The sequence below is a fragment of the Poromitra crassiceps genome (genome assembly GCF_964638095.1).
Source record: "Poromitra crassiceps genome assembly, chromosome: 23".
Taxonomy (NCBI): Eukaryota; Metazoa; Chordata; class Actinopteri; order Beryciformes; family Melamphaidae; genus Poromitra; species Poromitra crassiceps.
In genome coordinates, this window is record NC_139639.1 from 16,787,175 (window position 1) to 16,805,269 (window position 18,095).

An 18,095-nucleotide genomic window follows, 5' to 3' on the forward strand; every position below is an offset into this window, starting at 1 on the left:
CACAGTAGCCTATACAGTATATAGCCTTAGTTAATGTAAAATAGCTGTCGGCTATTAGTTATTCACCTGAATAATGGATGTGTTGCAACAGGTAGCTAATGTTGAAGTTAACGAGCTAGGCGAAGGAGAATGCGACTACAATAATAGCGGACTGAGTAACCATGCTACCTATGCAATCAGTGCACACACTACAACCCAGAGCCAGTGTTCTGGAAAGAACAGATTAAAAGGTGTTTGTAATAGACTCATTGTTATCTGCCTATCACTAACCACAAAGAAAGCCAGTTGTTCAGTCTTGAACGGCATTCCTCGGAGAGCTCTCTCCAAAGAGTGAACAACTCTTAGTGCCCAACTCTAACAACTCTAAAAAGTCTAAAAACGAACAACTCTTAGTGCGCAAGCAAGTTCGCTCTGCTCTTCCCCGACTCTGTCACTCTCCTCCTCCGCTCTTTCTGCCTCCTCCTTCAAGGGCTTCATTTAGCATTTTATTGAAGAGGATCCATCTGTTGGGAGTGGTGGTTTTTAATGGGTCCATCTGCCATTTTGAGTCGCTTCACGCTGTTCATTAAAAGTGAGGCAGCTCCTCTTCCTGGTTTGGTTAAGGTCCTTGCTTTGCACTTTATGTCCATTGTCCATCCTGAACATTTTGTGAGAAATCATACCTGATGGACACAGAATAAACCAGTTTCCCTGTGGCCGTCTCATTTTTACACATCCATTATACTGCAAATACTATACTCAAAATTTATTTCAGAATTGAGCGAATATTCTACACATACGAGCCGCTTTAACTCCAAACTCTTAGATTTAGAGCTAGCAAAGAACCCTTTCGAGACGTAAAAATGACAGACAAAAAAGTACTTAATGAAAATCATCTGTCGTATATTCACATAGGATGGGTGAAAGAGATGGGACTGGAGGCCACATCAAATAGCCGCTCTTTTTCTAAACACATTAGCAAATCACTTATCCAATTGAAATGCAGCATTGGTCCCCACCCTGATTGAGAATGTAATTACTTGAACATTTAATATCATTTGGGAAATGTACAAATAATAGATGATGACAGATAGATGATAGATGATGACAACATAAGCCTGCCGATAGTATGATGCTGGGGGAGGGAGGGAGGGAGGGGAGGGAGGAAGGGAGGGATGCTGAGAGAGAGGAGAGCTCCAATCAGATGAATTATTTGCAATTATCCAGAAGCATCAGTAGAGAAAGAAAGCAATAGAGAGAAAGAGAGCAAGATGGGGCAAATTATATCACAAATTAATTTCCCTTGCGAGATGGGCAAACTTGAATGAACGTCGCTTGTCAGATACTATTGGGCGGAATCGGGTGATATCTGATATTCTACTTGTCTCGGCAGTCGACTCAAGTGTCATTGCTGAGTTATTTCCCCACGCCAGTTTGAACCTATCGGCAAATTCAGTTATCATTTTGCTTTCGCGAACATGAAACTTGTGTGTCTCGAGCCACTCTTTCATCTGTGTTCCGCACATGCTTATATGGCGTTAAACCAAAAGATTGTTTTACTCTTTGCCAATACAATGTTACAGATTCCTCTCCCGTGTGGGAAAAAAAATCCAATTAAGGTTTCTCAGCTCCTGCTTGATCTACAAGAAAAAAGGAAAAGTTATTATAGTTGGTCCAAGAACATTAATACTTTAATTTCTACCCCGCTAAACGATAGACAGAACCAAGCGGCGTTAAAGGGTGCGTTCTCCAATCTGACGCTCTACACTGAAAAGAGAGAGCGGATGTAAACATCAGCGCTCTCAATTTACAACCAGTCGTGTGCGCTCTGGCGCTCAGAGTGGCTATTTACCAACGCACCCAAACTTTATAGTGCTATAACTTTCCCGGCGTGACTCCCTCAATTCTTCCTTTCAAAAGGAAATCAATTTAATAATGAATAAATTATTTCACTTGAAAACATGAAGGATTTCTTGAAGGAGCATAGATTCTTTCCAGTTGTCTTACCCGAGCCCATAGGCAGGCCCCACAGACCTTAGGACTTGTCAAATGTTCCTTTAGCACAATGCACAGATCAGCTAAGCAATTATAAACTCCTATAAAATCCTTCAATTCTTCAGGTTTGTGGATCCCGTCAGAGCGGAGAAGCTGCTCGCCAGAGTTCCTCTAGAGTCCTGTCGGGATTGTGTTTGTGACGCCAAGACGCCCAAACAAGTTCGCCCTCCATAGATTTAGTGTTCTCTTTAATGATTCATGTTACATTGAGAGAAGTACATCATAGCAAAGGGAGTGGTGCAGTTCTGACAAGGGTCAGACTAACCAGGCTTATATCCTCAAGGACAGTATCGTCTCAGGAACAATGAGATCGTGTCTATGCATAATAGTCATAAGCCCTCACATGGAAAGCACATGGTGAACTCATGCTAATCATTATATTGGAGTCATATTGTCTCTGAACACGGTGCACCAACATGCGGTATTACAGCAGGCCTCCTCTGCTCTCGTCTCCATGCTCTCTCTCCCGTTGCTCCTCTTTCCTTAATTGTTGTCTAATTTTGAACATGCGCTTGTGCTTGCTCCAGTTCTACAGATGTTTCCAGGCCCTGCTGCACTGTGAGACTCCCCGGCGAGGCTCCAGCATGAGGAGCTCCTCCAAGGTCGTCACCAAGGCGGTCCGGGGCGCCGTGGCCGTCGGTCCCCACCACACCGACAACCTCCAGGTTATAGTGGCCTCCCTGGGCCAGCATAACCTGGTGCCCCAGCTGGACACCCCTGCAGAACCCACCGGCGACCCCACCGAAGACCCTTCCTCTGACGTCAACAAACCTGCCGTGGTGTCACTAGTGGCCGAGTATAACGGCTCGTGATTGGCTAGAGCCGAAGATTCACAAAGCCCCCCAACCAGGAAGTCATTCATAATGAGAGAGGTGGCGTTATTGAGGCTTAGACAGCAGCAGCCTGGTGGATTTAGTGCTGCGGTGGCATCAGCTCTTCCCCAGCTACTGTAGGTGATGGACAGGTTAAGAAGGAAGATCTTGGACGGTCTTGTAGGTGATGGACAGGTTACAAAGGAAGATCTTGGACTGTCTCCGGACTTATATATGAGCAGAAATCAGAGGTGGTAAATCTGCAGAAGCCGGTTATACAGGCGATTCTACGAACCAAACTTGCCTTGAAGCTCCAGGTATGATCTTTGCAGTTAGACACGCTCCGAATTGCAGTCCAACAAAGAGCAAAGAGATCCGAGGTGATTTATAAAAAATTAAAACATATTTATTTTGAAACCAAAGTATATTCTGTCACAGCAGTCCCAATAGCTTCCTATAACTAGAAAAACAAAAAAAGTATATAAAAGTATTATAAGCCTTCAAAATAAGCGAATAAACTGACAATTAAGTGTGTTCAAAAACTGTAAGGTACCGCTCTACCTGGGACCTACCTGAGCTCTGATTACCTGCCATGATATAGGAATGGTAAAGGGGAAACGTGGGGGGAAAAAGGGCGTAGACCCAGGCAAGACTCATGATTGATTGATTGATTTCCTCAATAATAATAATAATAAATATGTTTACTAAACACAAAGCACAAAGAAGTTCACACACTGAATATCTAATGGCGCAATAAAGATAATGATTTTCACTATATTTTGAAATGAGGAATTTGGCTCCGACACCATTCTGTCTCTCTGGAGCAGGGGTTCTCAACGTTTTGATAACTGAGGGCCAATTTAGGGACTCAACATTGGATTGATGGTGGCCCAAGAAAAAAATGGGATGCAAAATCATTCCAAAACTAATATTTTCTAGACTAAAAGTTATGCCAGTTGTGAATCATGTGTATGTTGTGTTTTCTGGAGAAGAAAATCCCATTTGTAGTTGCCAACATTAGGCTGTGAAAAAGAGGACCAATTTGATCCCCCCCCCTTGCCTACAACATGTATCCTAACCTTGGAGCCACAAGCTAGCATGACATGGTTGGTGGTACCAATAGATGCCTTACTGTAGGTCTTTCATTTCATATGATACCAGTATCTTCAATGAGCCTGCTACAGCCTCTGAAACAGTAAGCCTAGAATCTAAACCAAAACACCATCATGTCACATTGTGGGCCCACCAGAAACATTCCTGCAGTTGGTGCATGGGCCGCACTTTGAGAACCCCTGCTCTGGAGGGAAGGAGTGCAAATCCGATGTCTGGCTGAGAATGAGCTTGTGAAGGACATCCCCCCCCCCCCCCCCTTTTTTATTGTTTTTATTGTGTGTGTTTTTAGAGAGAAAACACCTGCGAGGTGATAGCAGAGTAAGGAACAAATATTTCTAATGTTTGGTAAGAGAAATATCTTGACACAAATTTCTTCAGAGTGTAGGAAAAGGGATAAGGAGTATATTTTTGTATATGCTCGGTTTCTGATTGTAGCTAAAAAGTGAGGTTGAAGAACAAGTTGTTTTCCCCCTCCAGCATTTTGATGACTTCCTAGACAAGATGATTTCATTGCATTACTTTACATTACATTACAAGATGATAAAGAAAAAAAAAAGAGAAAAAAAAAGCACAATAGCGAGAATGTACTGGTAACGATTTTCAAAGTATCAATCTTTTTTGTCTTTCTTCCACGTGAATAAATTACAATTTTCACTTGTCATTTTTTTGTGATATTTGATATGCAGCATTGCTTGCACGTACAGTTCATTTTAAACCCATTTTATGTAAATATGCAAGCGTAAGTAGCTGGTTGAAGCATATCTAGAAATGGTGACTTTGACGCTACAGAAATAGGTGCACGTCCAGGAAAGACATATCATTTAGTTGGTTCTTTCAGTATTGAGTTTGCATGTGCAAAAAGATTGTTGATATACTGAATGTATCAATGGTAGCTATTTTCAATTAATGTAATGGCACTGGCACGGATCATGAATTGGCTAAAACACATTCCTCTAAAAAGAGAGCAGGTCAGTGGTACGCCTAAAACCTCCCAGGGTGCACGCAAAAAGATATATATATTTAGGAAGGCACACTTGTCTATAAATTCATGTTCTTCTGGGACTTTTTTGGTACCATTTTTAAATAAGGTCCTTGTGTAACAGCTAAGAGATAACTGGTCAAACCCAACATTCACAGTGCCACATGTGTCTACAAATAATAGGAGTTATTTACTCCCCTGAATGTAACAAGGTTATCTGCAAAAACTGAAACTGGCAGCAGTGCAGTGCCTTGCTCATAGGCATGTAAGCAGCGGTACAACATGGATATGTGGGCAGTGGGTACTGGCCTCCTCTGGCTACTATGTCTGGCATTTGATTGCACAAATCTTTGATGAACTGGCAATGTGACATGAAATGTAAAAAAAAAAAAGTGCTAAAAGAAACAAAACTCTTCTTCTAAATAATGTCTTCGATTTGAACAAACAAAACAAGCATCTGATAGATGTGATGAGTTTGCTGTGTGTATATCGTGACGTGCCGTGTGCTTGTCTGCATCTTGTTCACTTTTGACAACCCACTTGACATGCTTTGTGACTACACAAAGATCATTTAAAGGTTTTTAAACGCAGCGATGATTGTAGGGTTTCTAAAAGCATTGCATTGACGCTTTTCTGTCAGTAAATGTCTAAGCTGTAATTGGTGTCGTATTTGGGCTAATGAGTATATGGTGTTTGCACTTCTTCTTGTGTTTGACTTGAACTGTTTTCTATGTGCCGTCCACCATCTTATGCTATACTTCAGTGTACATATGGTGATACCAAAGCTGAAGAAATTGTAATACTTTTTGAACGGTGATGTTCAATAAACTTTTCTTTTCTAAAGCTATTCACATGTTTTGCTGTCTCTTGATATGTTTGGTTAGAAAGTGGTGTGCTCAAATCTATAGAAAGAGAGCTATAGTTGTGTATAGAGTAGGTATAGATGTATATCATGTAGTCATATTGCAAATTATTTGAATCCATAGAGGCACATTCAAAATGCAGAAAAAATGCTGATAGTGAACAATTCCCAGGACCGTAACATTAGACTGATTATTTCACTTTAAAGTTACCTTGAAAATAACTCTTCCTCACCTCTACCCTTTCTTTCTCAATTTCTCTATCTGTCCCAGTGGACAAATGAAGTCAAAATGGTAAATGGCCTGCATTTATATAGCGCTTTTATCCAAAGCGCTTTACGATCAGTAGGTACATTCAGTCAGTATTGCCGAATGCAGACTGGAGGAGGCGGGAATTGAACCACCGACCTCTTTTATCCAAAGCTCTACCTCCTGAGCTACAGCCGCCCCCATTTACCATCAAGATAACTCAGAACGCCGGAAGTTTCAACTCGGAACCTCCGCCCCGACATATTTGCGTTCATGCTGCCCTTACCGCTCGGGGGGAAAAACCAAACACAGGATATAGGTTGCTATAGCAACCTGTATTCAGTTAGCATTGTAGCTACCTACTAGCTAACAATGCTAACCGAACATGCTGAAGTTCACATATTGCTCTAATCAGAGCGAAACAGATGACACAAACACATATTAACGTTAACATTACATAATTAAGACGTCAAATTTTGTGTCAAAACGTCAACAAACGTCTTTATAATAATTCTGTGATTAACATTAACGATAAAAGTCGGCTTTTTGATGTGGCTATGACGTCAACTCGGACAAAGCGGAGCTCTGAATGATACCCGGATTTCCGATCTGTAATTCCGACCTGGACGACCGTTCAATTCACTTTGTACAGGTCGGAACAAATCTTTTTTCGGCGTACCGAGTTATCTTGAACACAGTATAACTCTAAGTAGTTAGCCGTTCCACCTTTCAACTCCCCCCCCCCTCCCCACACACACACACACACACACACACACACACACACACACACACACACACACACACACACACACACACACACACACATACACACACACACACACACACACCTAATCTAATGACTTTGGGGGGTCCAATGCTTAATGCTAAATACTCTTTTGCCAGATGTCTTTTTTAGACTCTTTGTTTCCCTCCTGATTCCCTAATTTAAATTCACTCTCATTTAGAGCCCTTACACCCAAGCACACAGCCAGGGGAAGTAGGGAGCGCGAAGGTTAAACATTCATAAACACACACACACACACACACACACACACACACACACACACACACACACACACACACACACACACACACACACACACACACACACACACACACACACACACACACACACACACACACACACACACACACACACACACTACGGAGCAGCCAAACAGTCTGGTGTTTTTGGCCACTGAGTCGTTCCTCTGGGTTCCTCAGATTAAGGTGCCTTGTTCAAGAGCAAGCTCAGACAAGCTGCTGAAGAAAACATTTACAACAAAGTCCTGATTATGGTGCACCTGATGCTGCCAGATGGTTTGTTTTCATATCTTTTCACGTCTCGAAGGTTATGAATATGGATCCATGTGTGAAATCTGTCCGGGAAATTATTAAATTGGCTAAAATAGGGACAGTCCTTGAATGAAATACAATATAGTGTTACTGTTCCTTTTATACATTTGATGTTTGATTAGAAAATACAAAGATCCTCACAGAAGATCCTCACAGCTAGAAGGTCCTGGGTTCGATTCCCACCTGGGACGCTGTGAGCGCTGAAGCAGTGCGTGCCTGTCCGCATGTCCTCGAGTGCCCACCACCCGGGTGGGGTCGTCAAAAAAGGGCCTTTCTGTGTAGAGTTTGCATGTTCTCCCCGTGCCCCCTGGGGGTTTCCTTCATATAGGAACCCCTCACCAAAACATACAATATCCTGGTCGCTGAAGTGGTGCCTCCTCTGGTGGTTCGCAGGGAGGGGAACTCATTGGAATATTGTGATCCTACCACGTGCTATGTCCTACCGGTGAAGCTTCCCCTGTCAGGTGAAAAGAAGCGGCTGGCTACTGCCCATGTCTCGGAGGAAGCATGGTATTAAGGTAGAGTTTACACCTCCACTAACCTTGGTTTGTGGTTGGCCACTGGGTGTGGACAGCTAATCAGTTCTAAGTTGGCCCATTGACACTTTTCAAAGTTCTGTGATGTTACATGTCCATATTAGGACATTTAAATACAATAGAATGAACTTGTCCTGGTAGAGGGAGTTCAAAACTGATCTCAGCACAGATTTGATACCTTTCAGGCTTCACTGCACGTTGAGAGAAGTTGTATAGTTGTGTTTTTTGTAGGTTGCTTCGTCCTTGGTCTCCGCTGTTTGCTGTAAAGCCTCTGGTGAGTGCAGATAAGAGACGCCCCAATAATCGACAAGGCTGTGAGACGTTGGACTCCATTAACCAGCAGCCCCGGCGGGTATAATGTGTGAGTAAGCAGCTGAATAGCCTTATGACACCCCGTCCTCCATCAGGGCTGGAGCAGGGACGAATGGAACCCAAAGTACCCCTTTTGTCAACCAATCCTCTCCTTTATGCAAACCTAACAGCCAGTCAGATTCCCAGGAAGGCTCTGTGTCAACATTTCTCTGAGAAGCAAAGCAGAGTATTTACAAGACCGATGTGAGTTTAGACTATTCTCTCTCTCTCATTCACCCTCTTTCCCATTGTCCAGCTGCCTCTGTCTCTTTCTCTCCCTCTCTCTCCCTCTCCCTCTGATTTTTGTTGTTGTTGTTGCGGAGAATGTCAAGGGCTCCTTGACTTGGTCAGCGGAGAGGAAAATAGACAAACAATATAGGATCTCTAACATTTTATTTTCAAAGGGAGACATGACTTGCACGTCTATGTTTTGCCCTATCAGCAGACTTTTTCTTCTTTTGTCTTTTTTTTTTTTTTTCCTGTACAGACATTACAGTGACACAGCAGCATTAGTTATGAACTGCAGACAGACATCAAGGACGAACAACCCTGAACAAATTTAACAACATTAATTAATAAAGGCAATATAGCAATCTGGTGCAGCACTTTCTCTCCTATTAAAAACTCATTATTTCCAGATAGATTACGCACTTGACGTTTTACTCACAAGGACAAGCTTTTTATGGACAGTAGTGTTTCTATTTGCATAATTTAAGCAGTCACAAAAATCAGCTTAAACAGCACAAACAGTTCACAACGAGCGACTTTTTTTTTAGCAAGTGCAGACACTTGCATATTTCAAGACCTTCCCTGTGATTGGCCTGTGATCTGCCTTCACAGAAAGAGACAGAGACAGGCAGGACATTATAGAGACAGAGACAGGCAGGACATTTTAGGAGCCCCGGCACGTATTGGCAGCTGATGGGCATCTGTGACCTTGAACTTCTGCAGGTGAAGAAGAAAACAAGACAGCCTCGGCCATGCAAGATGAAGTGAGCCCTGACGACGAGTTTCTCAAGGTGCTTGTGATGTGAATGCAGTTATGCAGCAAATGAGGCGTACGACACCTCTAGTCTGGGATGGCCATTCTTAGAGCATTTTCTTCAAACGTGACATTGAACGCTGGCAGCCTACTCTGTAAGTGAGATGAGGTTGCACCTTGGAGGAAAAGAACGATAGACTTTGCATGACAAAGGCCTGGAGGAGGCAATGAGTTCAGCGTGCGCCGCAACCATTTCCCTTCCCTGGATCGATCTGATGTGTATAGATAGGTCAGTGAGCAGGCCCGGCTCCAGACCCAAATTACAGAGGGGGCCTGCCCTTAGCTTGGGGGGGGGGCAAGTTACCCAACCCCAAAGAATGCCCCCCCCCCCTCCCCCCCAATGCTGTAGTGGTAAAAAAGAAAAACGTGGGTAAACTATACTTTTGAGGCAGCTTTCTCACGCGGCACCGGCAGTGTTATAACGGCGGATAAACTATAAGCTTCCGTGACCGATATACAAGACAAAATATGAGAGTAGAACAACCTAATCTGAATAGCCCTATAAGGTATATCAGGGGTTTGTACATTTTAAAGTAAAATTCGTCAACCTGGTGCATTTGAGAGCAAAATGAAGAGGCTAAATCTATGAAGAACTACACACATCTCTAATGTGTTGTGACTTTACAAATAATTAGGCCTAAACAATTAATATAAAATGTATTTACACATTGTGCACAAATTGCATTCATTGTGACAAATTTACAATAGTTAATATCCAGCCAGAATCATTGCAAATGGATGTTCAAAGTAACAGTTAGCAATAGCATTCAGTTAACCAATGCCTAATGACAGCCAGATTCTGTTTTAAACTTTAAAACGGAAAACGTTTTAATGGGGAGGCCAGTTTGGGGAATGGGGGGGGGGGGGGGGGGGGGGGTCAGGTCCCCCCCCCCCCCACGCCGGGCCTGTCAGTGAGTGGTTCTTTTTTTTGCTTCAGTAGGCTACCCCCTTTCCCTGATTTCTGAATCCAAGTACCCCCTTTACCCGACTACAACATTTTGCTTAGAAAACTGCAAGAGAAAACTATACAGCATACAGTATGATGCCTGATAACCCACCTTTTGAAGAACATTACAAAATAAGAAATGGAGTGAAAGAGTTGCAATTAGTGCCTCCTGAAAAGATTTATTTTAACGTTCCATGATTTATTCTTACATTTTCCCCTTTCTCTCAAGTACCTGTAGTACCTCCACGTACCCCAGTAGTTACATCCCCACACGGCCATTTCGGTAGGAAAATAACAGGTGATTGTAATCAATTAAGAGGTGATTACAATCAAGTGACACAAACAGCCAATGAGCTGTGTGTATTGTAGCGCCATATTGGTAGGAAAATGCGTGACATCATGGGAATACTATGAATAGGCTGATGTTTTTATTATCAAATACATTTACCAATCAGTGAGTTATCTAATCAGTAATGTGTTCCTGCAGGGTAGACAGCCTTTATGAAGCAGTGGAGCAGTAAAGAAATCAGTTCCTGGTTCCTGCAGGCAGGTGATGGAGTGTTTGTCTATGGCTCCTGCTAGTGTCCTCTAGAGAGAGAGTGGCGTCAGCGGAGGACCAAAAATGCGAGACTCATTAGCCAATGAACAGCCAGGAATGGGTCTCGCGCTACTTTTGCATGCTAAAATAAAGCTGATAATGCACAATTTGATTAAAGGGATGAAAAACCCTTTCAGAGTACAACACAAACTGTCTATTTTGCTGCAACTCGACAGTGCTGCTTAATCCAGGACCTTACTTCCTGGAACTCTTGAGAGTAAAAAACTGGTCCATTGGAGTGAATGGAGATGTCGGGACTCTTCTATCTAGATGGCTCTGGCTCCTGCCAAACAAGCCAGACCACGTGCTGTACGTGTAGGGCGCCAAGCGCCGCGAGGGGCATCATCTAGTCCAGAGCAGGAATGATACCACAGTCAAACAGAGAGTGCCGTGGATGCCCCGCAGTTTGGCCGTAATGCCCCTTCTAAAATTAAATCGAGCACTGTCTGCAGTAGTTCAGGCAGGCCACGAAAGTCAAGCCCAGCTTAAACCCAGCCCACAGCTGATTAGGAGCTGATCTCAAACCCAGCCCACATCAGCTGACTGCTTAGCTGATGCATTCAATTGGCTCAATTCAAACAGGGCACCCTCTTTAAATTCTGTTGCAGTCTCCTGCGTAACATGGCTGCTAAATGCATATATGCTGATGTCATCCCTCCCTGTAACGAGTGCTCAAAACCTCAGAACTGCCAGAGTTGGATTTGTCCCTATCCATCTCTCTCCTGCGGTCTCCTTCAAGCCACGCCCCCTTACACTTTGTTCTCCCAGAGGGTTTCGTGTTACGTCACCCCACGCCTTTAGCATACTGCGCGCAATCTCTCTCACACAAGCTACCTGTGCCATTTTGTCTATTGTTTGCCATAGCAAGCTGTTTCAGCGCGAGATTCATCATGGCCTGTTGGTGCTAACCATTTCAGCCCAGAATGTTTCAACAATCTGGGGCAGTACAATCAAGGTTTAGCCACAAAATTAACACTTCTAGCTGGAGCGACGCCAACTGTACGTGATCCAGCAACTGCAGAGGTGCATTCGGTAAGTCTAGGCATTTTGAGATGTCCTGTTTAGCGTAGCAACCGTTAAGTTAGCGATAGCTCGTTGCTAACGTTAGTTGTGGACACAACCTAGCGTGCTGGTCCACGGACGCTAATCTGATTGGCCGCTGGGAGCCTGGGGCGGGCTCTCCCCCAGCGGCCAATGGGAACTGTTAGTTCTGAATATATTATAGAAACAGACCATTCCTGGGAAGCGACGAGATGAGGAAGTGAGAACTCCGTCAGAATGAACGGGGTTGCTATAATTTCGACAAATTAATCCAGAATCATGTTTTATGGACCAGAGACACACATTTTTAAGAGGTTACAGCTGCACGAATTGGGACCTTTAAACAATGTAATTTCTGTTGTCATTGTTGCTTGCTCTGTTCTGTACCTGGGGGTCTTTTGTTGCTCTCCTTGCCTTCAGGCTATTCCATGTTGCTCATGGAGGGGCAAGGAGCTCCCAGAATCTGCTGCTGCCGCTCTCCCTGCCTTAGGCTTTCCATGTATGCGCATGGAAGGGCAGGGAGCCTCCAGAACAGAGCCATACCGCCAAATATAACTCATGCTAATAAAAGCTTTAAATTGATCTAAGTGGTCTTGTGTTTTTGATTAAAGTGGTCCTGACTGAACTATCCACATGGCCAGTTTGGCATGCCCTGTTCTGAACTGGCTGTGGTGCCCTTACAAGAAAGTTGTGGATCTCCTTGTTTAAAACTACATGCGACGCAGCAAATAAACAAACTCCGTCATCACGCTGGACATCAACAGTAACTACTGTAGTGTGAGATTCCTCCTACTCCCCCAATTATGTAGGCCTAACGTATGCAAACATTAACAGGAAAAACAAATTATTCACAGGGAGAAACTAGTGTTGGTTTTAATGTACAGCGGGTAATTCGCTGTAATTGTTGAGAGCAGCAAAAACGCTAATAGTAGGAGTAGCCTGCATGAGGCATTTAGGGAGCATGGTAAATAGTAGACGCTGTCAGGCGTTTAGGGGATATCTGTAATTTGTAGCTACATGCAGACAATAACCTGGGTTGCATTTACATGTAGGTTATTATTGTGTGTTACTGGAGTTGACATGTAACTAATGCAGTCTGAGTGCTCTATCGCACTGCAGCACTTCATTTCTCTTTTAGATGTATTTTGCTGAGGGAAAAGGACTGAAAATGATTTTGTATGAAGGTTTGGCCTCTTTTTAACTGTTCTAGTGTGATATACTGTTATTTGATAGTTCAGTTTTTTTGTAACATTGATCATGAAAATATATTTCTTCCGTTTAAAGAAGATTGTATTTGTGTGTTTTTCTTGGGAGGAGGCACCACGAAGCAATTAAGCTTTGGGCACCCAGATGGCCAGCAGCGGTGCTGCTAACAGTGAGTGACTGTAATATCTGGCAGGCTGCACCGTGACCAGTGGAGCCAGCCAACACTCTGATGATAAAACACATGAGTGCAGACAATACGGGGGATTCCACAGTTAATAGATGAATGGAGTCCACGGCCACCTGAAGCTGCCCACTGGATTTTCTCACTGGTTTTCCACTTAGGACCTGGCAGATGCTCTCTTGGCTCTTCTCCACTGGCGCTTTTGCCCAGGTTGTTCGGCGCCATGCCGTGCTGATTTCCTCTCCCATTATCAGTTTTATCACGCCGGGCCGTGTGCAACAACCCTCGAGATGGACCTACTCCAGTGTCGGGCCACAGCTTATATTAGTCACTACTGCTGCAGTACCTTGTGTGGGGGGCTTTTGTTATTTAAATGATGTCTTTGTTCTTTACAAAAGACCCCCCCCCCCTTGCAGCAGTACCGTAGCTGCAAAGTGGCCAGACGAGATCAGAAACAACTGTAGCAATGCGAAACTCTCATATCATGCTGGAGTGGAGAGAGCAGAGAGTGTGTGTTCAGCTCTCAATACTTTTGTAGCTTCTAACTGAATCTCTGTGGTTTAAAGTTCTGTTTCTCTCCTGTGTTTCGGTTTATGCTTTTAGATAACTGCTTTATTTGACAGTTTCCCGACCACTTTCAGCCATATTGGAGCCGTGATGTTACTGCTGAGCTGATGAAAATATGTCCTGCTGCTGCTCATATATATCATATTAAGCCAGACCAGCAGGTTGTATGGAAAATGGTAAATTTGTGGGTGAGGCATGACCATATCTAATCTTCTCACCAAAGCAACTCGCTTGTAGAATTAACTCTCCATCAGCCATTGTGATGAGTCTGACCGGATCACAATTTTGCATCTCAGATACTGCTTGTAAGGCATTCCTATATGGAGGGGGGGGAGGGCAGGCAGGTCATTCATAATTAATTAGTAAGTATGCTGCTGAAAGTTCCATAATCAACACTGTTCAATTTCTGAATATACAATAATTGGCTACAAGCGCATGCACAAAAATGACTTGGAATGACTCCGAGTCTACTCTGTACGCAGTGGGAGTTCTCTGTGTAGGTGAAGAAAGCCATCTTGCCGTACAATTTCTGCAATTGTACAGTGATTAGAATATTTCAGTCATGGCAGTTGTTATCCTTGTGGATGTAAATATAAAATGTGGATATAAAAAAAGTTGCTATTAGCTTAAATTACAAGGCATTGAACTGACTCATTGAAAATATGAGGCAAGGTTGCTATTTAACAGAGTGGGAGGGTCTTGGAGGAGGCTTTAAGACTATTGGGGAGCGAATGTCATGTAACACAATTGTTCTTTTCTGATGTTTGGGAGTAATGGTGTAATGACGAGATAAAAAGAAATGAAAACAAAGCACCTGGTGCTGAATGGACTCTTTTATTTCTTGTTAGTTTCCAGATTTGCACAGCATTAATGGGCTCCATTTGAATGAAATTCAATTTCCACTATCTTTATATAGGCCTAAAAACCAAGATAATCCTAGCAAACTCACACAGCATCCGGCCCGACTCCATATCAGATAGTGTGAATAATTCAATAGCGATAGAAAACTTGTGTGAGATGTTCAGTTCGGTGGGTCTCACTGAGGTCATTGCTGCAGATCTTCCTCTGGGAGGGAGGTACAGTATGTACTGTATAGAGAAAGGTGGTGCCTCCTAATGATAGAAATAGCAACCAGATTGACACTCTTATGTTAAAGCAGTTAGTTGTCAAGCTGAGTCTCTTCTTGAGGAAGAATAAGAAATCTGCTGACAATATGGCTAAGAGCTTTTAATATACTTGTTTTCTGTGGATTTTTGTTTTGTTTTGGGTACAGTAAGTTAATGAAGGTTAGGTTATTGCAACCCTAGTTATATGACAACTAGTGGAGCATTCTGGCTCCGATAGCCTATTTCTCCAGGAAGAGGTGACAAGTGCACTATGAAAATTGACATACGCATCAGCCAATGGGATGAGCCGCCCGGCATAGCCGAGTGCATAAAGGCTGAGGCAGATCCCGCCCACATCCAACCCGGAAGAGGCAGCGCTGGTTGGAGCGGCAGGACGCCAGCCAGAAGGCTCCACCAGTGATCACTAAACTACGGTTACAATAACGGTGGATCAGTATACCCCTGACGCGACAACAGCAAATGACAAACAGTGCCGTCATAACGGGTCAAGCACAAGAGGAAACCACTAACACACCCAACCTCTCCAGCAGGAGGTAAGGTGAAAACCATAATGTTATCTCTCCTCCAATCCACCGACAAGAATGCAGGGTCCGACGCCGGCCCGGCCTCTAAAGCAGCTGCCCAAGAGAACCAGCGCAGAGGGACAAACGGGTCTCGTGAACATGCATAATGAACACCGAGCCCAGCATGGCACACAACAGCTGTTGCGTGAGCCTCAGCGATCCCGCGCGTCCCACACAACGCGCCTACGGTGCACAGACAGTGCAGTCCTTCCTCCTCACCAAAATACATACTTTGTAGAATATGCATTTTGCAAAGTGCTGTAAACTCTAATTAGTGTGCTGGTAGAGAGGGAGAGGAATGAAGTATCTGCTCCCTGACTGACTGACCTGAATTCGGGTCTTGAAGACCAAGGTGCTGCAGTGATAGCACCACCGTGGTAAAAAAGAACATTACTATGTCTGCTTTAGATCGTTGTAGAAATCCATTTAAAGGTCCAAGATGTTGTTCAAATGATTAGATTACATACTGCACCTGTGCACCATGTAGCCCACACAAAACTTCTGAGCTAACATCAGGATTTAGTGTCGCTGTGTGGCACAGTTGACTGACCTGCGACATACTTGCGTCCAATCATAATATGGCTGTAATTGGAGGGGTGGGATTTGCTAAGGAGGCCAAATGGACAGTATCAGGTCATCTTTCATGTGAAGTCAAGAAAGTCTGAAATAGATGAAAACATGCACATCCATGGACCGAGACTTCGGGTAGGTGCTGAGACGGAAACAGTGTAACAGTGAAATAAATGCAAAAAACGCTCGCACACTAGCAGGACTCCTTTTTTGAATGCTTTATTGCACCAAGTGATAACGTTTCGAGCCAAAGCAGCTCTTCGTCAGACAGTTTGAACAAAGGTGAGACGCCATCTTAAATACAGTAATCACCTGATGAAACAGAGGTCACATGATTGAACAACGCAGCTGTGTATAATAACAATCAGTCAAAGGAGTGAAGATCCTAGACTCCATATGTCATACAAGGAGAAAATCAACAGTATAGTCAAGTATATCTGTCATCACATGAGTGAAGAAAAAATCAATACAGCAGTACGTTTCTTGTGGTGTAATTAGGCGACTCAACCTATGTAAAGGTGCAAGAACAACAGTGTTAAGCAACAAGCCATATATACATAATAATACATAACAATTAATCGTTAACCAGCAATGCATATATATATAGACACAAACTACAACACTTTTTTTATATATACCACACTATACAGAGGGGCACACTGGAATAGACATCTGATAATGCACATTAATCACACATCTGTTTTATAAGAAGGGGCGAATGTCCATCTCCTCATTTAAACCTTGAGGAGATACAGTATTTAGTGTGTACATCCAGAAAAGTTCACGTCTCAACAGGAGATTATCAATATCGCCTCCCCGGCGGGGTAGCTGGACGTGTTCAATGCCAATGTAGCTCAGAGAGGCGACACTGTGCTGCACGAGATTGAAATGTTTAGCAACTGGGCTTTTCTGATCAGCAGTCCTAATATTGCTGCGATGTTCTGAGATTCTAGTCTTTAGGGGTCTAGACGTTTTTCCTACATACGCCAGTCCGCACGGACATTTCAAAAGGTAAATTACATTGTTGGTTTTACATGAGATCAATCCTTTGATGTCGTATGCCTTTCCAGTGTGAGGGTGATAAAACTTGTGAGTCTTATGTGTGAAATTACATTGCTGGCAGTGTCCACATTTATAATTACCAGGTTCAGGTGGAGGTAAGAACGTAGCAGGTTTCGGGGCAGCAACAGGGGGACAGTCCGCTCTAATAAGCATGTTTCTCAAGTTCGGTGGTCTCTTAAAAACAACGCGTGGTGGTACATGGAGTGTACTCTGGAGCATAGAGTCAGTGGCCAGTATGTGCCAGTGGGACCTGATGACAGTGGCCATATCTTCAGCTAGAGGGGAATAAGGAATGGCACAAATTAGTTTATTGTCAGTCGATTTAGTTCTTGTTTTGTCAAGAAAGTCTATCTGCAAATTAGATCCCACTTTGAGGTTTCCCCACTGACAGGAGGCTCTTTGAGCTGCTCTTTAGCGATGTCTCTGAAAACCACATAATCATCATCATCAACATAAATCAGTGTATTTATAGCCTTACATGAAAACAATTAAAGAAATAGGTTGGAGTGGACGCTTTAATCTGTCAACGATAACAAATTCCAAATGTGTGTTTCTTCATGACCCACTGTGGGAGGCACATTCAAGTGTATGTAGCCTACTCTATAAATCAGTGGTGCCCAATTTGGGGCCCGCGGGCCCGCGCTCATTTTTTTTTGGCCCGCCACGGATTTGGGGGTAATTTCTTTTTTTTTTTTTTTTTTTTGCAGGCCAGGCCACCGGGCATTTGCCCGACGTGCCCGATTATGCAGTCCGCACCTGGAGATGGAGATGTCGGGACTCTTCTATCTACGATTAACGTTAATTTTGTGCAGCTGGTATTCTCTTTCCCCGACTCTATCACACGGGTGTGAGGCATTGCTATCTGAGGATTGATTGCTCCTGATTGGTTGGCTGAGTCACCT

General features: G+C 43.5%; 1 protein-coding gene across 1 annotated transcript in view; it reads left to right on the forward strand.

Moving 5' to 3' along the window:
• LOC310796783 (vertebrate ancient opsin-like) overlaps positions 1-2,846 on the forward strand; it is a gene marked incomplete at both ends in the record, with an annotated part of 72,566 nt that extends 69,720 nt beyond the window's left edge. Inside the window, one exon of the mRNA XM_083659017.1 lies at positions 2,562-2,846. Coding sequence (XP_083515143.1) covers positions 2,562-2,846 — 285 coding nt within the window. The remainder of the gene's footprint in view (positions 1-2,561) is intronic.
• Positions 2,847-18,095: the final 15,249 nt, after the last annotated feature.